Consider the following 22,487-nt stretch of genomic DNA (forward strand, 5'->3'; position numbering starts at 1 on the left):
TAGAATTGGAAGTTCTAGCCAAAGCAATTAGGCATGAAAAAGAAATAAAAGGCATCCAAATTGGACAGCCAGGGTGGGACCAAGCAGAACAACAGAAATTTCACAGATACTACTCAGAACAGTGTGCAATTTAAAACTTATGAATTGTTTATTTCTGGAATCTTCCATGGAACATTTCAAACCTTAGTTGACCATGGATAACTGAAATCTTGGAAAGTGAAACTGCAAATAAGAGGGGTCTACTATATTAGTTTCCTGTTGCTCCCATAGTTTAAAACAATAAAAATTTATTCTCTCACAGTTCTAGAGTCCAGAAAGCTGAAATCAAGATTTTGGTAATGTCTGACTGGACTCAGTGGGTGACCTCACCTCAGGCAATCTTCTGAGCCTCAGTTTTTTTCCTCCAAAAAGCGGGTTCACTTAATGGATGAGATGAGGAAAGTGTCCAGGCTCAGAAGGAAAGCTAAAACGTTATTTCTCCTTCCTCCTCCCCACCACGCTCCTCTGAAGGTTCTAGGAGAGGATCCTACCTTGCCTCTTCCAGCTTCTGGTGACCCAAAGCATTCTGTGGCTTGTGGCCATATTACTCCAATCTCTGCCTCCATGTCCACACGGCTTTCTCCCTATGTGTCTGTGTCTCTGGGTCTCTCCTCCTCTTCTTATAAGGACACAGTCTTTGGATTCAGGGCCCATCCTAACCCAGTATGAATTTTCTTAAATATACCTTCCAAGACCCTATTTTTAAATAAGCTCACATTCTGAGGTTTGGGGTGGACATGAATTTTTGTGGGGGAATCTACTGAACTCAGTACAGGAGCCCCAACTACCAGATGAGCAGGGAGTCGTGGGAACCATGGTAGGTGTGTGGGCAGAGGTGAGTGCAGCCAGTTGTCAAAGTCACCGAGATCCCAGGGGCTGGTGTAGGGACATAGTGGATGCTGGCAGGGTCCAGTCAAAAAGGGCAGCTAGGAGGGGATATCTCAGGAAGTCAGGAGGGGAGAGAACCTGTGTGTCTGGGAGGGCAGTATAATTCACCTTGATGAGGGAGTGGTCACCTCATTCTGATGCTTTAAATACTCACGTTTATTCACTCGCAGGCTTAGGGCAAGAGACACAGAGATTCACACTCAGATCTAAGATCTCAGGCCAGAACGATTTTTCAGAGAGCTCTGGACATCAAGCTATAGAATCTATTTATTTGACGTGTGTGGATGAAGTCTCCAGCCAAGGGTCAGGAATATCCCAGGGATGTGCACTAGTGATGTGTACACCAGTGATGTGTAGGCAATGGAGCCTCAGCATCATGAAGCACCCAGGCTTGTCCCTGCCCAGCTGGACTCACTGGATGACTTTAGGCAACCTTGCCGAGCCTCAGATTTTCCTCTGTAAAGTGGGTTCACAGTCCTTAATGGATGAGATGAGGAAAGTGTCCAGGCACAGGAGAAAGACTAAAATGTTATTTTTCCTTCTTCCTCCTCTCCTGCTCCCAAAGTCAGAGGCCATGTAACATCTGACCCTCCAAAGGGAGAAAAACAGGGTAAAGGAGAGAGAGCTGGTATCCACCTCCTGATGTGTCTCTTGTATGTTCTGTGACCTTGTCCAAGTTATTGTTCTTCTCCAGGTCTAATTTCCCCACCTGTGAAATGGAGTACAGGGGGCTGGGCCCAAGGTCCTCCAAAATCCTTGTGAAGGTTTACACACCTCCCAGGAAAGAGCTAGATCTTTCTCAGACCCTAACATTGGACTTGGTGGTTTCCCATGTTGTTCAGAGGAGACTCCAACATCTTTTTATTGTAGGCAGAGAAAAATCTGGCCTTGTTTTGTAGCAGTGGGCAGCCAGCAGGGAGTAGGGGTGCATTATCTAAGACCGGGGACTGGCTGGAAGCAGGAGGCTAGATAAAATGACCTCTTGGAGGTGGGGCTTTGCCTCTTCTCATAGGGTGGGGATGTACAATCTCAAACTCATCTGCCTATGATAACATCCAGCCAATAAGAGTCTGAGGTCATTGCGCCCTAGCTTGGGATTGGCCCACCCTGATGTTCCCTCCCAGGCAGTCAGTCCAGGCTGGTTCAGAGGTCTGTCTCCCGTAGGTCACAACCACCTTCCTGTCCACTGCTGGGAGTCCAAGAGCCAGAGCCAACTCCATTCACCTCCTTCTGCCCTAAGAAGAGCAGATGGTCCTCGTCAGTGGTGGGCGGGGAGTCAGAAGGTCTCTTGGCTCTGGGAGGCAGTTCCTCAGTCCCCTGTAGGAAGGAGAGAAGAAAGACCTCTTCAAAGACCCCATTTCTGATCTGTGTCAGCTCATCTCTCAGATGGGGACACTGAGGGCCCAGGAGGATAGAACCTGGGCAGGGTTGCACAATAACCCCTTGTCCAGTGTATCGGCCAGTCCTGTCCCCTCTGCCTCCAAAGACTCCACCCACTTCTCTTCCCCATGCCCAGATTACCTACAGTCCAGGTTATCAATGCTTTCATGCCTTGGTCTTCTCCCTGACTCTCTGCCTGTTTCACTTAAAGAAAATAAATATTTCCTCACAGGGGCTGGAGGGAGCTTTAAAACATTTCAGGCAAATAATTTCCCTCCCTAGCCTGCCCCTTGTCAAGCCTGTTCCAACCTCAGGGCCTTTGCACCTGCTGCGCCCTCTGTTGAGAATGCCCTTCCTCTGGATTTCCCTATGATGAGCTCTTTGTCTTCATTCTGGGCTCTATTGATGTCCCCTCTTCCAGAAAACCATGCCCACCACAGTGTCTTGTTTTATTGTCTTCCTAATACTCATTCCCTGCCTGCCAAGTCCTATTCATTACTCAGTTTAGCTTTTATCAGCTCCTGCTAAACAGTGGGCTCAAACTCCAGCCCAGTGCAGTGCTGGGTACACAGCAAGTGCTTAATAAATGAGAGGATGAAACAGGAAATCCAAAGCAGGGGCAGGCCTGAGTCAGACCTCCCCAGGGACAGCGTTTTCCAAACTCGAGGCATTTACATAGCAACCACGTGGCTTAGAGTCATTCTACCCTGTTACGTTTCTTATGTAAGATTTTCCCTAAGCTGACTCACTTTTGTATTAAGTAATTTTATTTTTAAGAAAGACTTTATATCAACACTCTAAAGAAAACCAGTTTCATCTGCCATAGATTGGAGAGGCAATGAAAATGAAAAGTATGCTTAGTCTTCATTAAAGGGGAGTATAAAAAAGTGTTGAAGACACATCAGCTCCCAACCGAGCCTTTCCACAGGGGGTTATGAGAAGTTGAGAAAGACTGTGACTCACCATGTCATTCTCCTGAGTTATGGCCATGCCCAGAGCACCCCAAGCTACTTTGGTGCCTTTTCCCCTACTCTAGGAGCCCAGCCCTGAGACTAACCTTCACCAAGCTGTCGTCCAGGGTGGCCGCTTCTTCCTTGGGGGCCACTGATGCTGTCTGCTGTGTGAGGTCCCACCACAGCAGACCAGGACCCAGGGCACTGCGCTTGGTGGGGCCTAAAGAGCAGAGAGTATGGGGTCATTTAATGAGGGTTGGGAGAGCTCTGATGAGTTCCAATCCCAGATGTGATAGTGACCCATAGGGGGAACCATGGCAAGCCTCTGCCTCTCTGGGCTTCAGTTTTCTCATCTATACATCAGTGGATGGCCAGGAGGGTCCAGCACATGGTTCTGTTTACTGATATGTGCCCAGCGTCTAGAATAGTGCTTGGCACAGAGATGGAGTCACTAAAGACCTGATGAATGTAGAGTCTAGACTAAGGAAGTGGAAACAGGTACTGTTATCACTATTGATTTAACTTGACATCTGTCATCTTCTTCGTGGGGTTCAGAATTTCTTGAGGAGCTGGAGTGGCCAAGTCCTGATCAGAAACTATTTCAGCACCAGGGACAGCGTCTCTCGTTCCCACCCCACATCCTCTGGCAAGGACTTAACCTTTGGGGGTGGGAGAAGGATGCCTCAGTTTCTGTCTTTGCAAAATAGGACAAGCCCTGCAAGGTACAGGGCTGTCCTGAAGGCAATGCAGCAAAAAGGGTATAGATGTATCCAACACTCAATGGCAGCTTGGCCAGTAGGAGCGTCCTTCCTCTTCTCCCTGCCCAATGGATCCTGGAGTCAGAGGGATTTTTAGAATGACCTCTGAGGAGGCCACATGCCCTACTTACCTGTCAGGAAGCTGACAATGGCTCCAAATAGCATAGTGCTCACTGTGCCCAGGGCACCATAATAAAGATAGGAAATGGCATAGAAGCTGTCAGCCAAGATGGGTTGACCAGGGTCTATTCCGGAGTCCACCCTGAGGATGAGAAAGGTGGGCACGGGTCTAAAAGCCACTCCCAATCCATCCACGTCCTCCCATCTCCACTGCCATGGCCTACCCCAGCTCTCCATTATTGTTCACCCAACCGCGTGCCGTAGCCAACGCTCCTCTCCTGCTCTCCCACTCTCCCTCCCAGGCGTGCACCACATACAACCAGCGTTACTCAGATCACATCCTACTACTCACTGCTCATTACCCTCTGTGCTCCCTACTGCCTTCAGAATCAAACCCAATTAAACTCTTAGGAGAAAACATAGGTGTGAATTTTTATGACCTTGGATTTGGCAATCATTTCTTGGATGTGACACCAAAAGCATAAGCAACCAAAGGAAAAAGATAAACTGGACTTCATCAAAATTAAACACTTGTATGCATCAAGGACACTATTAAGAAAATGAAAAGACAATCCACAGAATGGGAGAAAATATTTGCAAATCATACATATGATAAGGATCTAGTATCCAGAATATATAAGTATATAAAGAATACATAAATTACAACTTAACAATAAAAAGACAAATGGCCCAATTTAAAAATGGGCAAAACATTTGGATAGACATTTCTCCAAAGAAGATATGTATATGGCCAACAAACACATGAAAATAGCTTCGACATCACTAGTCATTAGAAAAATGCAAATCAAAACCACGAGATACCTCAAACCCACTAGGATGGCTAGAGTTTTAAAAAATGGAAAATGACAAGTGTTGAGGAGGATGTGGAGAAATTGAAACTCTTCTACATTGCTTGTGTAAATGTAAAATAGTGCAGCTGCTATGGAAAAGTCTGGTGGTTCCTCAAAAAGTTAAACATAGAATTACCATATGACCCAGCAATTCCACTCCTAGATATAGGCCAAGAGAAATGAAAACATGTCCAAAATCTGTATACAAATGTTCAAAGCAGTGCTATTCACAATCACTCAAAAGTAGAAACAACCCAAATGTCCATCAACTGATAAATGGATAAACAAAATGTGGTCAATCCACACAAGGGAATATTATTCAGTCATGAAAGGGAATGAAGCATTGACATATGCTACCATGTGGATGAACCTCGAAAACATCATGCTGATTGAGAGAAGCCAGATGCAGAAGGACACATATTGTATGATTCTATTTATATGAAATGTCCAGAACAGACAAACCCATAGCAAGAGAAAGTGGATTAGTGGTTGTCAAGTGCTGGTAGAGGGGGAGTGGGGAGTGATTGCTAATGGGGATGGGGCTTCTTTTTGAGATGATGAAAATGTTCTTGAGTTAGATAGTGGTGATGGTTGTATAACCTTGCAAATATACTAAAACTCACTTTTAAATGGCTAATTTTATGGTCAGTAAATTATATCTCAGTTAAAAAAAAAATGAGACCAAATTTCTCTGGCGGGACCACATCTCCTATCCTTTCTCCTCCCGTTAAATCCACCCCAGTCTTACCATAGTCAATGCACTAAATTGAACCTGACCTCAGGGCCTTTGCACTTTCTGATCCCTCTGCTGGGAATACTCTTCCTTCACCTCATCCTAAGCCCAGCTCCTCCTCATTCGCGACTCAGTTTAAGGGTCCCTTTCTGATCACACTCTCTCAAGACACGCCTCCCCTGCTCACCTAGGGGCCCCGCTGGAGGCGTTGGAGGCAAGAAGAGGGCCCAGGACGCCAGAGGCATTAGCTGAGAGCACTGCACAGCCGGCAACCGAGGACGGCAGGACCCCCATGGACTGCGCGCTGGGCGGGTACAGAGTGGCGCCTACTGCCACCCACAGTGAGAGTGCCAAGCCCACTGCTAGCCCAGAGAGGACGCCCTGGGGGTGGAGCAGGCGTCAGTGAACTGGGGCATCTGATTATGCCCCCCAGCCCCTCTGCCCGCCTGTTTCCACTCACAGGCGTGTTGCAGGCTGGGAGGAACATTCCCAGAGTGAAGGCTCCAAGGAGGGGTCCACTGAGGACACCCATGACGGTGAAGGAACCCTGGAAGATAGGATAGGGGTGTGGCTGAGGGCAGAGCCACCCTACTTCTCCGGGCCTCAGTTTACCTGCTGGGTAAACAAGACCTGAGGAATCCCACCGCAGGCCTTGAGACTCCTCTGTGCCTCAGTGTCTCTAAAGGAGAAAGGATGCTCTGTCTCTCTCCCCTGGGTTGCAGGTAAAGATGCCCATTCTCTCTCCTGATGGATGCGATCCCACCTCCGCACCAAGGTGAGGCCCTTCCTGCCCACAGGCTGCCGTCCCCCGACCCCTCACCTCCCACATCCCCTCACCTCCAACCAGGTGGTTGTAGGAAGTATCCAGGGCCACTGGTGGCAGATGGAGCCCAGTTCTGCCACCAAGTGTATGACCCTCTCTAACCTCAGTGCAAGGAGGACAATGCCCCACCTCTTGGGGAGATCAGGGCTCCATCGGGGCGGGGGCTCACCTGGAGGACACCGCCCCCCAGCAGCGAGGACAGAGCCGCCACGGTGAGACAGGCTGAGCCATAGATGAGTGCTGTAGCAATGGGAACGGCACTATTAGTTGGGAGAGGCTGCCCTGTCCCCCCACCCAGGTCCCCCAAACTCACAGAGCCCCTTGGAGATGATGACTAGTCTCCGGGGCGCCAGAGAGGACAGCTGCGGTTTGATGAGGTCCTCCACAGTTACCGCAGCCATGGCGTTGATGCTGGTGGATGCGGTGCTGGGGTACACAAGATGGGGGAGGGGGATGGTCAGGCCACATTCAGAGACAGGCCACATGCCCTCTGGGGTCTACCTGCTAGAGGAGGCCGCTAGCTGCCCACACCATCTGACCTGCCAGGATCCCACCCAGCCCAAGGGCAGAAGCATGGGTGATAGACTCCCCCAAGAGTGGAGATGTCCACCTCCCACCCTGACTCCATACCTGATACCCCCATGGGAGCAGGGACACCCACAGCCAAGGAAACAAACAACACGAGTTCTCAATATAGAACAATAATGCAGCGCAGAGAACTGCTGCATGAGACCTTGGTCACTGCAGGAGCAGAGCTATGGCCAGAAGTCATGGAAGATTTGAAACCACCAGAATGTGAGAGCCCAGAGGCAGGAGTGGGGGACCACTTGGGTACAGCTGTGCCCCAAGATTTAGAATAGCAGTACCTGCCATGTAGTAGGTGCTCAACAAACATTTGTTTGGGGAGGAAGGACAGGCACAAGGAAGGGAAAGAGGGGAATCAGATGTGGCTCTGCCAGGTGCCAAGAAGGTGAAGACCCCACAGTTTGAGTCCTTGTGCCCAGGGTGTGCTCCCTGCTGGAGCCCACCTGAGCTGCCTGCTGGGGATTGAACAGGAACTGTAAATGGTGGACATGTCCAGAATGTTCTATTCCACAGGGGGGTGACCAGTAGGGATAAGAAGGCCCCAAGGGGCTCTGACATGGCTGGGTGAGCAAGCAGGGCCACTCACCTGAGCGTGCCGCTGTAGGCACAGGCCAGAAAGAGCCCAGGGACTCCAGGCAGGTCTTCGAAGATGTCCAGCACGAACAGGGGCATGTACTGGGGGGAGTCAGGGGTCAGCCTCCAGTACAGAAGCACCCTGAGGCTGGGGCTTATTTATGTCCTAACCTTGTACATTCCCAGCACCCAGCGCAGACCGGGTTCACAGTGGGCACTTAGTGTGTTTGTTGATGGACTGCACGCACCTGTGATTGTCACTGAGCCCCACCATGCACGGAACCCTGGAATCCCAGTGAGGCAAGGTCCTGTGTTATCCCCACTTTACTGACGAGGACAGTGAGACCAAGAGGTACATCCCTGCCTGAGGTTGCACAGTCAAGCAGTCAAGATCTGACCTCGGGGGAGGACAGTAGATGTGACAGCCGTGTACTTTCTGCCAACTCTGAACCTTGTGGCTAGAGCTCCAGCCAGGATGTGACCTAGGCATGGGTTGTGGCCCTGGCGCTGCCCCTAACTTGCCTGTGGACCTCAGGCAGTGCCTCCCGCCCCCCCTCCAGCCTCAGTTTTCTCATCTGTAAAGTGGGCACCATGACGGCCTTGACCTCATCACATATTGAAAGATTCGATGGAAAACTGACTGCTCGTGAAGGGAACAGCACGAGGCATAGAGCAGGCACTTGGGATATGGGAGCTGATCATTATTATTAATAGCAACATCATCATTTTGTGCTAAACCATGATCCCATCTTCTCCTTGATACCCCTCAGGGAGTCTCTGACTCTAGATCTCCCCTGCTCACAACTCCCATGGCTCCCCATTGCCTCTCGGCCTCATCTTCCCCACTCCTCCCAGATCTTCCTCTGAGCCAAGCTCTTTTCTGCCTCTGGACCTTTGCACAGGCTGCTCTTTCTGCTAGGAAAGCTCTTCCACCCTCATCCCAGAGATTCATCCACACAGAAGTTCAGAGCAGGGTGTGGGTGGGAGTGGCCTAGGAGCCTGGACCAGACTCACCTGGTCTGGGGCAGAGATACGCCCTTCAAGGAGGGGGTCACAGTCCATATAGAGTGTGAACATGACAATGCCACAGCCAGCAGCGCTGGACACAATCAGGATCAGGCCCAGTTGGTTGATGAGCAGAGCCCTGCAGGAAGGCATGGCTTCAGGCTAGGGATGGGGCGGGGGGCGGGGGCAGCACATCCCAGAGGTCTCTACCCTCTCCCCCAAACACTCACAGCTTGGCCTGCTTCTCCGTGCGGCAGGCCACATAACGCTGCACCTGTGCTTGGTTCACACCGTACATTGAGAGCCATACCAACGTGCCGCCTACCACAAACGTCCAGAATGTGTAGCGACTCCGTGGGTCCAGATCAAAACTGGATGAGGGCAGAGCAAGTCAGCCATATGGGAATGGCACACTAACTTCATCCTTTCAAGGGCCCCAGGTCCCAACAGGCTTTAAGAGAACATTTGGGACGGGTTTTGAATTGTGAGTAGAAGTTAGTGAGGTTGAAAATTGATTTATTTGTTTACTGAGGCATCCATTTATACATTCCAAAATGATCGTTTCTCTGCCCTGGTGGGACCCCAAGGAGCCTTCAGTTCCAGTTGAGCTGAGGGTGAGGTGGGGCAGAGGTCTGGGCCATATGGAGGGATGGGAGGTAGGGGAGTAAAGAGAGAGAGGAAGCCAGGGTTCTGTCTGTGGGAAGTCTGGGGAGGGGAGCAGGGACGGCTTCCTGGAGCAGGAGGCACTGGCGGGCTTTGCTCGGGGCAGAGGGACGCCAGCTCCGTCATCTTGCAGTATTTCCCTCTACATATTTACTCACTCCATCAGGTTGATCCGGGAGTGGTTCTGGGCAAGCTCAAACACTTGCCTGGGCCTGCCCACAAGCATGGTCCCGCGGGCCAGGACAGCCCAGAAGCCAGCCAGCATCACCACGACCTGGAACACGTCAGTCCAGATCACAGCCTTCATGCCGCCCTGCAGGACGTGACAGAAATAGAGGGTCAGATAGGGATCTGTTTGGGGTCTGTAGGACAGAGCTACAGGTGAGGGGTCAGGTGAGGGACCTGACAGGCCAAGCTAACCTGGCCGCCAGCTGTGGCTGGAACAAATGACCCTCTCTGACTCAGTTTTCTCATCTGTAAGATCAGGGATCCCTGGTCTGAGGCTTGTTAGGGACTGGGCCACACAGCAGGGGGTGAGCAGCAGGCTAGGAGAGCAAAGCTTCATCTGTATTTGCAGCTGCTCTCTAGCGCTAGTGTCACCACCTGGGCTCCACCTCAGATCATCAGGCATTAGATTCTCATAGGAGCACCGGTCCCTGGTGCCAAAAAGGTTGGGGACCACTGTGATGGGTTAATAACAGTACCCACCTTATAGTGATATTGTGAGAATTAAATTAGTTAATATGAGAAAAATATTTTGAATGGCACCTGGCACATGTAAGTATTCAGTGAGTGATAGTGATGGCTGCTACTACTATTCCTCTTCCTCCTCTTCTTCCTCCTCCTCCTCCTCCTCCCCGCCCCCCTCCACCTACTCTACTGTTTTCACCCTTCCAGGCTCCATGCCTTTGCCTTCCCATGGCAGCCCCTGGATTTTCCTTTGGAGAAGCCCCTCCTCGCAGGCCATTCAGGTGAGGCCAACCTCACTCTCAGCTCCAGGAATAGCCAATCAGAATATCCCAGCCCCCAGATTTCTGTTCATTCTTCACGTAAGACTAGAGCCAGCTGGAACAGAGCCCTCCTGGACTTTAGCCAGCCTATCCTGAAATAGGAACTCACTTTTTGCCCAAAGGGGTGAATTCCTGGAGTTGATGGGACCCCTACAGATGGGAGAGGACACTGTTGTAGCCCCTAGATCCAGCCAGGCCTGAAGCTAGCATATCCCTGGACTCTCACCAATAAGCCTTTCAAATCTCCTTTAATTATGAGGAAACAGACCCATCCGGGACTGGGCTTCCTTGGGAGGAAAAAAAGGTAGGGAGTGGACAGCCAGCCCAGGGTCCCCATCCAGGGTGCATGGGGTGGGAGGGGGTGGTCACTCACAACAGTGGTGTAGAAGGTGCAGATGGCTCCAGTAGACAGAAGTGACGCCCAGATATCCAGACCAGTCACTGCAAAGAGTCCCCAGTTAGGCTGCCAGGTGGAGTGCAAACCTGGGCCCAGTATCTTGGGCCCTTCTCTCTCCAAGAGTAGTTTTCCCTCCCAAATCTCTCCTGGGGCCTCCTCTGTCCCCACCTGCGACCAGCCTGTAAGCCTTTGCCCCCTCTCAGCCACCCTCCTCTGACCTCCTAGAGCCAAACCTTGGTTCAAGATGAGTGCAGGGGCATAAATCACGATGCCGGTGTACAGCACCTGAAGGAGTGGGGGTGGGGGGGCAGGTGAGGCAGGTGTCTGTGCGAGGAGGGTTTCTGGAGACCAGGGTTGGGGTAGGTGAGAAGGGCCAGATGCGCAAGGCCACGCAGGGTGGGGGCGGGGTAAGATAGGGCGTATGGGGGAGGTCTGCGAGCCAAACCTGCGGACCCAGCCTCAGGGAGAGTGGCCAGATAAGTTGTGGGCGGTGCCTGGGCAGGGCCTTGCAGAATGGAGGGCGGGACTCATGGGGCAGGGTCGCGAGGAATGGGGGAGGGCTGTGGGCGGGGCCAATGCGGGCGGAAACCTGCGTGAGAGTGCAGGGCTGAGGCTACTCACTGTGGCCACCAGGTACTGCAGGGTTCCGCAGAGCCTCACGGCCCGGCTGAAACGCAGCTCCAGGTACTACAAGGAAGAGCCGAGGGCTAGTGGTTACCTAGACAGGTCCTACCCAGGGGTTGGAGGCCTCTGGGTTCCTTCACCCGCCCTGTTGGCTTCTGCCCTTCCTCCAGAGGCCACCTTCTCTCTCCACACTCTCTCCCCTGGGGGCCCCCAGCAAGCACACACATTCAGACCTGTCCACACACCTGTGCACACGCACCATCCCGTGCCTGTACCCATGGCGTGTGCCCAGGAGGACTGAGCCATCAAGTCTGCACATTCCCCCCCTCACTCGTGTCTGATTGGCCTATGTCCAACTGCGCTTAGCTGCCTATTGTATATGGATCGCGATTTTAATCACTTTCCCCACCGCCCTGGAGGGAGGTCCTGCAATTAGCCGCGTTGGACAACTGGGAAACCTGAGCAGAGGCCAGCCACTTTGACAAAGGTTGGAGGAAGCGGGGATGTCGGGTTTGGAACCCCAAGCCCACCGTCTGGCGAGCTCTCAGGTGTCAGCACTCCCAGGCATGTGGGGGGCAGGTGTGTGCCTGTCCACACGTGAGTGCACATCTGGCCAAGCCAGGCCCGGTCCCCCGCAGGCTTCCACCGAAGAGAACCAGGACGCCAGCTTCTCTTCCTCCTTCCTGTCCCTGGCTCCACTGTCTGGGGCTTCTTCCCAGAACCCTCCCTACCTGCCTGCCTGCCTATGAAAGCACCAAAGAGCCGCTTGTGTCCCTCTGCACATCATTTCAAAGCCCCAGGGCTCCCGTCACCGCGTCTCTGCGTTTCCAGCCAGGCAGGTCCAGCCTCCTGCCTCTGGCCGGTACCTGGTAGGTGCTGGTGAGGCCGAGGCGGTAGAAGACTGGCAGGTAGAAGGCTGCGGTCAGCAGGGAGTTGAGCAGCTGGCCGAGGCACATCCAGAGGAACTTGAGGCCGTAGCGGTAGGCCTCAGACGGCACGCCCAGCACCTGCACCGCCGACATGAAGCTGGCAGCGAGCGAGAGGCCAACGGGCAGGGCCGCCAGGCGACGGCCTCCCGTGAAGAAGTCCTCTGCGCTGCGCTGTCCGCCCCGCGCTAGCCCCACGCACAGCCCGATGCCCGTGGACACAAGGAGCATGATCGCGAAGACCCCATAGTCCCAGGCTCCAAATGTGGCCCGCGCCCGCGCCCTCGCCCCGACGGTAGCCATGAAGTGCAGGCGCACGGGCCAAACGTGACCCCGGCCACCCCGCGCGCCCCGGTGAGGGAGGCTGGCGGCAGCCGAGGAGGCAGGACTGCGCAGAGGTAGGAGGATGCTCGGCTTCCGCAGCGAGGAGCACGCCTGTAGGTCGCCCGCGGCCCTCGCTACGATCGTCTGCCTCCCTGTCCCTCCTCTCCGTCTCCGCGGCTGCCTCTGCTGTCTTGTCTTATCGTCCACTTCGCCTTCCCCTCGGTCTGGCCGCCGCGTGCAGCCGCGTGTCCGCCGCCCAGCCTCTGTTCCTCTCCCTGGGAGCCGCACTCAGCGCTGACTGCGGGGCTTAAAAGGGCGGCCAGCTGTGGCAAGCTGCAGATTTATTGGGCTCCCGGGTCAACAAAACCCCGCCCTCAGACCTGGGGGTGGGCAGAACTCTCACTCTTTCCTCTCTGGACGGGGTCACGTGGGTGGCTGCTAGAGATGGGGGCGGGAAGGCGTCCAAATGCCCCCTTGCTTCATGCTGTTCTCCCTTTACCAAGGGCTGTTAATGTTTCCTGTTGACAGGTAGAGAAACTGAGGCTCAGAGGTTGCATGTCACTCACCCCAGGCCACACAGCCGGCAGCAGTGGCTTCAGCAACCAAAGCCTGGCTGTCCCGTAGTACCTTTGAGCTACCAGGAACTCACTCTCTTACAGGACTGGGATTCACTTTCAAGGCTGTGGGAGTCCCATAAGGAAAACTCGTCCCACGTGAACCCCTTCCCCAACTGGCACTTGGAACCCTTTTCTCTAGAGCCTAGCAGGAGGGCATCACCAAATGCCACTCTCCCGGTGGGAAACATTGGCATGCATATGTACTGGAGGAAGACTTTGCTTTTCTCTGGGCCCCAGTTTCTCTATCTGTAAATGGAGATAAAAGACCCTCTGCCTCAGATGAACAAATCCAACCCACATAACACAAACCTAGTACAGAGTACGCGCCTTTTCATTCATTTCTTCATTCATTCGTTTGTTTCTTGTCAAACATGCACTGAGCGTCTGCCCTGTGCCAGGCATAAAGTACAATGAAGTTCATGGGGAGGTGCTGTCAGTGACCATGAACCCAAATAAATGGAGACTCACAACTACCTAGGGAGGTAATGTCTGGAATATCTCTATCACGCAAATGAGAAGACCTAGAAACAGGGAGAAGTCCCTTGCCTGGAATCATGCCATCAAGAGACCCAGACACTGTCATCTTGGGGCTCTTCGCTGGGGTACCTGGAGAGACTTTGGCCTCTGGAGGCTCTGACCTCTGGTTTGAGTCCTGGCTCTCCCTCCAAAAACTGCGTTCCCTCCTCCGTAAACCGCAGGGTTCTAAGAATCCGCGGGTGAAACGCTAAGGTGCTGCAATCCTCCCCGGCCTCTGCCGCCCCCTAGTGGCCCTCTCTGGCCTACATGCGCTGCCCTAGCTGGGTCCAGCGTCCCCCAGGCCTCCCCACGTGTTTCCCAGGACTTTCTCTGCGATGCGCAGGGCAGGCTTACTCCTTCCCTGGGGCTGCGACCACACGACTGTCATACGGGCATCTTTTATTCTCTGGTTTGCACCCTCTGCCCACGCCAAGAGGGTGGGGAGTACACTGAGTACTTCTTCCACCTCCATTATTTTTCCAGGCCCATCTGTGCAGTATCCTCCTGGAAAACCTGCTGAAAAAGAGGAAATCCAGGCGGGGATCCCTTCCCGTAAAGCCATGCAAACGAACACAAATACATGCAAATTTATGCCAGTGCCCACAGACCTGTCCTGTCTCCCCAGGAAAGTTCTGGGAGGGGGTACCATCAGGTCCAAGCTCCCCTCTTCCCCTACCCTATGGTGGAGGGAGTCTCCAGGATGCAGACTGTCACCAGGGCTGAGGCCCCTTCATTGAGCACCTACTGTGTGCAGGGCCCTGCACCAGGCGCTGGGGATGCAGCAGGATCCAGGTGAACCCACCTGGCTCACAGGATCATGGCACTGACCCAGCCAGAAGATGAATACCCATCTCAGAAGCCAATGGATGACAAGAGTGATGACATTATGTGGGGTCTCTGGGTGTGGAACTCTCTGGGGAAGTGAATAGAGACCTGCAGGCAGAGAATGAGCCAGGCTTGGAGAGAGCTGGGGGAAGGGCCCTGAGGTAGGAAGGAGCTGAACAGGGAGGGCCCCAGGGGACCTTGAGCCTTGTTGAGGAGTGTGGATTTTATTCTAAGGGCACGGGGCGGCGGGGCACTGGACAGTTTGGAGCAATGGTGGACCTAATAATGGACCTAATGGGATGGGGAGAAATGGGTGGATTCAGAACGTTCCGGAATTCCAGAACATGAGAGAAGACCCAGAGTGGAAGCCCTTCGGGGTGGGCGGGACCATCTCTTATGCCTGCTGGGGAGTGTGGGGAGGAAGCATGGTCAGGGACAGGGAGCAGGGTGGAGAGAAGCATCCTTACTTTAATGGGAAAGAGGCAGGCAGGACCCCAGGATAAGAGTTGGAAAGTACCCCCTCCCCAGTCAATGAAGGGAGAGGGGCAGGGTGATCCTGAAGGCCCAGCAGAAGCAGTCTGAGCATAAGGAACAGAAATGCTGGGGTGTTGTGTGGGTTATCTGCTGCCCACCCCTGCCTGCTACCTGGGCACCCCCAGTGCTCCCATGGCTTCCTAGAGTCATGGCAGGGGCCAGAAGTTGTGAGCTACTCTGGCTCTAGAATGACCCACTGCGTATTTGTCCTTGAACTTGTAACCTATACTCAGTAAAAGCAAAACTTTATCACTGCATGTACCATCACTGTGAGATTCCAGGAGTCTGTCTAGTCTTGAGGATTAGACTCCATGATTCCATGATTCTCAGTCTCACTGGGTTTCAGGATCTGGGTTGGATCTCCTGCAGCCCTCACTTTGTCTTGCCTTGGCACCTGGCCTTGTCTGGATGATCCTGACTCAGGGGCTGAGTGCAGGGTGGATCAGGGATGAGTGGCTTGCAGTTTCTCTCTCCCAGGGCTCCCATCCCTGCTCAGGTGGGACATCTGGCACCTGGACAGGCCCAGGAATGAGACCTGCGAAACCTACCTGAGGCAGTGGGAGGGGTTCACCAGGTTCCTGCCATCATCCCTGGGCTGGCCTGGTGAGTCCCAGCTGACCAGAGGGGTGCCAGCAATCCCAATGCCACCCGCACCTCACGGGTTCCACACGGAAGGGCTCATCTCCTAGTTCCAGCCTTTGCTGGGTGGTTCTGGCGCTTCAACTCCCTCTTAAGATTGAAGGCTCAATTCAGTGGTCCTCACCTCCAGCCAGCATCCCACTAGCTGCTCTGAGCAGGGTTTGTGGGGAATTGCCAGGGGGAATGATTTCATGCTAAAAAGGTCTGTGGGCAAACTCATGAGATGGTAGGGTGAGTGAACGGGTGGAGGTTAGGGAGCTGGGCTCACTCTCCTCCATTCAAGGCCACTCAATAATGGGGTTGACTCCAACCTTCAGCTGGTGGGGCAAGAGCTCTCCCAACTGGTTCCAGGTTATAGTGTGATGAGCCCTCAGTGGAGCAAGGTGGAGATGGGGTGCCCAGTGGGCCTTTGTATGGCCCTGAACATTCTTGGTGGTGCATTATGGCCTCTCTCAACCTCTAGCTTATCTGCAGCTCTTTCCCCCGACTCCCCCCCACCACTCCCGTCCCCTGCTTTACACAGCAAGAAACTAAAGCTGAGTAGGCAGTGACTTGCCCCAGGCACAGCCATCAGGGCTCACCTCCAGGCCAGATGAGTGACCAAGCAGCTCGATTACAGCCTAAACAGGACTGGTTATTTCCTTCTTCCTCATGTTCTAGATACAGGGTCTGGAACCCAAGCTCCTTCCACCTATTGCTTGTGTTGTTTCCTCATGGTCAAATATGGGTGACGGAGGACTGGCCATTGCGGCTAGATTCCAGCCGGACGGGCATTTCCTGATAATGGCACACATTACTACATGATCACCACTGAGACGCTGGGAAACTTTTCCTGGGTAGAATCTAGACATGGGGATCATATCACTGAGGAAGGAGAGAAGGAATATTTGGGGGCAACTAAGTTTCCAGGCAAACATTAAAATATCTTAGCCTGATATCCCAAAGTATACCTTAAAAATGTCAAAAGTACCGTGAACGTACTTGCAACATACACAGGGATTTTTCCAGGCTTTAGCCTCACGTAAGAGCTTTTACAAATCAATAAATGACCAGCAGCCGAATAGAGAAACAAGTTCATACAAATGATTTTAATTTGGGGAGAAAAATACCTACTTCATAGTATATCCTAAAATGTGATTTCAATCAGCCATCGGAGTTTGCTCACACACAGGTGCTGGCAAGGCAGTAGGAAACCAGGACTCCTTAAGCCTGTAGGGAAGTGTGCTGGATGTAGATGTATTTGCAGGGATTTTAGCAGTCTCAAAAACAAATACCTGGCCCACAAACGCCAGGCCAGAGTGAAGCATTGCTACCCCATGTGGTGCAGACACAGGCAGAGATATTCACTGGCCATCACCGCCCTTTTCTGAGTTCCATGAAGACTTGTTGAAGTCCTCCTGGGGACACAGTTGAGATGTGGTTCCTGCTCAGACTGGTAACAGAAAACTAATGACATGAATAGATGGGTAATTTAAACATTGCTGAGGTCAACCCAGTGTGACCTGTGGAGAGCAGGCCAGGTAGAGGACTCAGAAAGTACAAAGGCCAAGATGGGGAGTCAACTACATTGGGACAACAGGCAAAGCAGCTGGTGATGGCCCTGGAAGCCCACCCTGTCCTCAGGCCTCTTTCCTGTGAGAACAGTTGGCTGTGCACAAGCGGTGGCCTGGGCATCTGGGCTTTGAAGTGACCTATTTTCTGGAAATCACCATGATCATGCAAAATGCTTTTCCCTCACGCCCTCCATGAAGTAGTAGCAGGTATGTCCCCTGCCTAGTTTAACCTAGGCCTGGATGCTCCCCTCTCAACTCAGTTTTTGTATCTGGGCTTTTCTTCAATCCATGGTGGGTCTTACCAGCCTGCGCCCCCAGCACTGTCAACTGAGTACATTTAGTTGGTGCCTGACCTTGTGAAGGATACCAATGCTCAGAGGACCCAAGGTGACAAATCAAGGACAAAAACTCCCAAGGCCAGAGCTCTCAGCTGTCTCAGCCTCCTTACTGAAGGCTTGGCCAGGGTAGAAATCACAGGGTGGGATTAACTTCATGCCTGGAATTCTCCAGGCTTCAAGCTGTTTCCTGGAGACAGACACCCTCCGTGAGATCTTGACCTCCATGCGAAGGATCAGGGCAGCTTCAGGGGTGCCAACCGTTTCCTGGAGACAGACACCCTCCGTGAGATCTTGACCTCCTAGGAAGGATCAAGGCAGCTTCAGGGGTGCCAACCAGGAAAGAGAAAGCTAACTCCAGCAAAGCAGGCTCATGGTCCTCTTGGATGCCCCCCTGTGTCTGCTCTGAAGACCTTGGTACCAAAGACCAGATTCTATGTCAGGAGGGGAGCCCCAAAATTCAATTCTCCTAAGGTCCATATGAGCCCTGTGTTTAATGAAGCAGAAGGGGAAAGATTTGGGGGCCAAACCTGTGGCCTGCAGTACACCTCAGAGCTCACAGGAGAGGGCTGCCTGGCAGGGCTGAAAACCATGCTGACTCCAGGACCTCTCCCATGACAACACCTCAATGGACAAAGCCCCAGGGACCCGAGAGGTCAGTAGAGCTTGGGGGTGAGACCCTCACCATTCCTGCCCCGCCTTCTGGAGATTCTACTATGTGGGCCCCACTTGAAGAAGAGAACCCCACCTGGAACAAAGAACTGAGACTGGCTGCACCCTTTTGAGTTCTGCAGGGCATGCAAAGAAAACAAGTGTGTCTGAGCACCCCGGTGTTCCCAAAAAGTTTATTTGGGCAGACCAGGGGACAAGGAGGCTCTGTATCTAAAAGAAGGTGTTAGGCCTCTTGGTGGTGAAGCGTGGCTTGTGCTGGCGACGAAGGACCCGGTGGGGCAGCGGGAACTTGATCTTGGAATCCTGTGACAAAGAGAGGTGGGTGAGGGGGGTGCAAGCCTCTTAACCTTGTCCTTCAGAGGGCCACTGAGGTGTGGCCACCCCCCACTGGGCTCCTACGTCAAAACCAAGGCTGGGGCAAAAGCTCCTCAGCCCAGCAAGGGCCCCAGGGCACTCACGTGGAACTGCTTGACAGCTGGTCGGCGGCACTTGCTGGCTGCAATCTCCTCCACCTTCATGATCTGGATTGAGTGGGCGCGGGCACGGTGCCGGGCCCCCATGTCTCGGTCTGCAGGGAGCAGGAGGGCAGGGTGAATGTGCCTTGGGGGCTCTGGGCATTCCCTAAACCTCTCATCATGTTCCTGCCTGGGGGCCCCCAACTTGGCTAGTCTCTGGCCACCAGGGGTGTAGAACCTCCAAATTCACTTTAAGGGGCACGGACATAGCCCCCAAAGGCGACGAGATCCGCTTGCTATCAGCACCTCTGTTTAAACTGCTACTACAAGAAACAGCAGTTCTTGGGTTTAGGTGCTTGGGTTTCAGCCTTGGCAGGCAGCCCACTTTAGGAATACCTGGGGCTGCAACAGGTCCCAACACTGGACAGGGGCTGAACCAGGTTCTGGGTGGGAGCTGCATCTATACCAGAGGCCACCCTCAAAAGGCCCACCTGCAGCCAGGGTCCAAAAAAAAAAAAGGTAGGCCTGGGGTATCCTCTCCATTCCTCCTACCCCTAAGTAAACACCTCTTCCACATTCTATGTCACCATCCCTGGGACTCACTCCCTCTCCTGCCCGTGAAGCCTCTTGCACTTGTCCTGCCTCAGTCGGGGGGCAGGGGAGGGATCAGACTGAGCTGCAGATGTCCAGGTCTAAAAAAGGGACCTGACTAGGGGAGTAGGGGACTGGTGGCTCACAGCATTGGGTGACGGCGCCTGCAGTGGTCAGGTCACGGTATTCCCGGTACATGTTGTGGGTGCCACTTCGGGAGTCGTAGCGCAGCCAGATGCCAAAGTTCTTCACCCGCAGAGGGGATTTCTCGAACACCTGCCAAAGAGGAGACAGGCTGAGGCCAGAGCAGTACACTGGTCTCCACTCGGCCCCTACCCTCACTACCTCTGCCCCTGCTGCTCCACGGATAGCCCGACCCCAGAACCTTCACGTATCTGAAGGGAAATTTCTATGGCAACAGTGGGGTGCAGAACAGTCCAGGCCCCTTCCCCCATGGAGACCAGCACAAGTCCTGACTCCTCCCAAACACATTGGGACCAAAAACCAGCTGCCGCTCCAGTGCAGCCTCATGGTGCAGTCTGGTGCTCATCACAGCAATGTGCTCAGGTGACAGCACCCTTTCACAGATGAGGCCCAGGGAAGGAGATGGCCTCAGCCAAGGTGTCCCAGAGCACTAACTACACCATATCCATCCCATCCCATCCCAACCTAGGGTCTGATCTGAACTGAGGCCTGGTAACCCTGCACCATGGAAGGTGTAAATCCAGACCCACCCTGTCTCAAACATCCCATACCTGCCCACAGTACACAATTTCCCCTGAAGATTTCTTCATCTTCTTCAGCTGTGACACAAAGTACCAGAATCGAGACTTGGCAACAACATGGTTAGGTGCGAAGATGCGCATGCGGTAGAGGGGAGGCGTGCGGCACTTGGGGGTGGGCAGACAGCGCCCCACCACCTTGTATTCTCGTAGCTGAAACAGAATCAGGGGTGGGATGAGGCCAGCATCCACAGCTGAGGCAACTGGAGATGCCCTACTCCCTTTCCACTGGTGACCAGTGGATAGAGAAGGGTGAATCCCATCCCAAGGCTTCAACGTGGAATCTGAATGCTTGTCAGTCACACTGCTGTCAAGCTTGACCCATCAAAGTGAAGGCAGGAAGATTAACCAAGAGGGCCATGGACCCTTTGCCCTGGCTCAGAAAAGCTAAGCAAAGCTGTCAACCCTGCTGCCCCTCCTTTTCTCTTTACATATGTGGGGAAAACTGAGGCCTAGACCTGCAGCCTCAGGCTCAGAACAGTCAGGTAACCTCTTTCCACCACAGCATCTCTGCAACTCACAGAATCTTGCCCAAGTCCTCTTTTACTCTGTGGTTCAGAGACAGTGACTAGCCTATCTTATAGCTCACTCCAGGCAGAAACAGGACAATAATCTAGTTCCCTCTCCAGCCCTGGGCTTCCTGCACTGCTTCCATGTAACCTGCAGCTGCCTTAGTTTTCCCAGCTACAGCCCAAGGGACTTGGGCTGCCAAGAGAAAGCTCTATGTTTACATGGATGCAAATGTGAAGATGTCTGCCAAGTCCTAACCCTATGATATAAAAAAGTGCCACCTCCATAAATGACTCCCGACCACTTTACTAATGTCAACAGAAGGTAGCCCCAAATACCGCAAACTTAGCTCCTACTTCCACCTCTCAATCTTGACTAATCAGCCTCGTGGATCATCCGTTCTGAAAGGGACCGACACAATCCCTTTCCCAACGTGGAAACTGAGGCTGAAGAACTGTACATGACACCCCTGCCCCTGCCCTTTTCCCCAGGGCCTGCTCTTCCATCTCTGCACTATAGAGCCCTGATTTTGTCTAACACTTGCCACAGCAATAAGGCTCGTGGCAACTCGGGTTTGTAATTTTCTTCTACTCACAGTCATACCGAGAAAAATGGAAATACTATTGCCTTCCCCCACGTCCACTATGCAATCGAGGAAACTGAGGCTCAGAAGCTCGAAGAGGTCGAGCAGCGCGAGCCTCCACGCTGCGCGTGTCTCTTCCTCTGGAAAGGAGGTCCGGCCTCCACGACCCCCGATTCCCAAGCCGACCCGGGTTACGCACCGGCCTCCCCACGCGGCGCCCGCAGTGGTCGCCATGTTGGCTGTACCTGGAGAAGGCGGCCGGAGGCGGCGCGGGTCCCAACCCGGAGCGCGCACGCCAGATGCGAGCCACGCCACCTCCTGAGGTCCCCCCCATTCGGTCTGAGACGCGTTCCGCGGCCCCCTACCCCGGCGCGCCCACTTTACCGTTCCCGAAGCCTTCATAGCTCTCCCGCCGCGTTCGCCACTACCCCCAAAAGGAAGTGACCGCCCTCGCGTAGCCGCTCACCATGACTTCGTTGCAGGAAGTTCCGCCCTCCCAAAGCCATGTTCCCATTGGCTTCTTGGCTAAGCTCTCAACCACATCTGCTTCTTCATTGGCTCCAGAGACACCACCCTCTTACAGCCCCGCCTCCCTTCGCAGTGAGACTACAACTCCCAAGAAGCATCGCAAACAAGCTTTTCCTGTCCTGCCGAGGCCGTAAAGGTAGCGTCAGCGCCCGCGGGACGCTGGGAATTGTAGGTAACCCGGGAGGCGGCGGTGGCTGGTGGGCGTGTTCCTCTTCCCTTCGATGCTAATGAGAAGAATCCGACCTCGGTTGGGCGCGGCGCTTGTTATGACATCTCGGCGCTCTTCCTGGAAGTGTGTTAAGGAGATCTAGAGCCACGGACCTGACAGTTCTCATCTGTAAAATGGGAGTAAACTACTGTTTTTCTCCTAGAACTGTGACAATAAATAGATGAGATAACCCATGTAAAATGCCACGCACAGAGCAATTAACAAGCACTAACATTAATTAAGCGCTGGAATGCTAGCTGTTATTATGATTATGGATATTTGATGTATGTTTTGTAACAGATTCAAACACCATCTGCTTGCCTCCAGTACAGATCCTGGGGCAGCGTGGGGTGGGGGGTGGGGGTTAGAACTGATTTAGGTGTACCCTGGATTTTGGAGGGGCTGGGGCAAAAAGAGGCTCCCTTGGAGGAGAGCCGGAAGATAGAAAAGGAAAGAACCACAAACAACTCAGGGTATCAGGCTGTGA

At 53.3% G+C, this 22,487-nt stretch overlaps 2 protein-coding genes and 1 non-coding gene across 3 annotated transcripts; all 3 read right to left on the minus strand.

Annotated features, from left to right (window-relative positions):
* Positions 1-2,070: 2,070 nt before the first annotated feature.
* On the minus strand, positions 2,071-12,691 carry SLC5A5 (solute carrier family 5 member 5). Its single transcript, XM_011366816.2, has 15 exons — positions 12,269-12,691; positions 11,400-11,465; positions 11,012-11,063; positions 10,755-10,822; positions 9,530-9,684; positions 8,939-9,079; positions 8,718-8,847; positions 7,717-7,805; positions 6,859-6,971; positions 6,715-6,785; positions 6,183-6,269; positions 5,910-6,103; positions 4,150-4,280; positions 3,365-3,480; positions 2,071-2,244 (listed from the first exon to the last, which is right to left on the minus strand). The coding sequence occupies exons 1-15, from the start codon at positions 12,629-12,631 to the stop codon at positions 2,071-2,073; spliced, it is 1,950 nt and encodes a 649-aa protein (XP_011365118.1). The 5' UTR covers positions 12,632-12,691.
* Positions 12,692-18,488: 5,797 nt separating this feature from the next.
* Positions 18,489-21,750, minus strand: RPL18A (ribosomal protein L18a). Its single transcript, XM_011366817.2, has 5 exons — positions 21,649-21,750; positions 20,145-20,324; positions 19,536-19,665; positions 18,802-18,911; positions 18,489-18,646 (listed from the first exon to the last, which is right to left on the minus strand). Exons 1-5 carry the CDS (start codon positions 21,664-21,666, stop codon positions 18,554-18,556), a joined length of 531 nt encoding a protein of 176 aa, XP_011365119.1. The 5' UTR covers positions 21,667-21,750; the 3' UTR covers positions 18,489-18,553.
* On the minus strand, positions 19,026-19,157 carry LOC111744084. The gene has a single exon (XR_002781994.1). It is a non-coding gene; the product is annotated as a small nucleolar RNA SNORA68 (small nucleolar RNA).
* Positions 21,751-22,487: the final 737 nt, after the last annotated feature.

This window comes from Pteropus vampyrus, unplaced genomic scaffold (genome assembly GCF_000151845.1).
Source record: "Pteropus vampyrus isolate Shadow unplaced genomic scaffold, Pvam_2.0 Scaffold126, whole genome shotgun sequence".
NCBI classification, from domain to species: domain Eukaryota; kingdom Metazoa; phylum Chordata; class Mammalia; order Chiroptera; family Pteropodidae; genus Pteropus; species Pteropus vampyrus.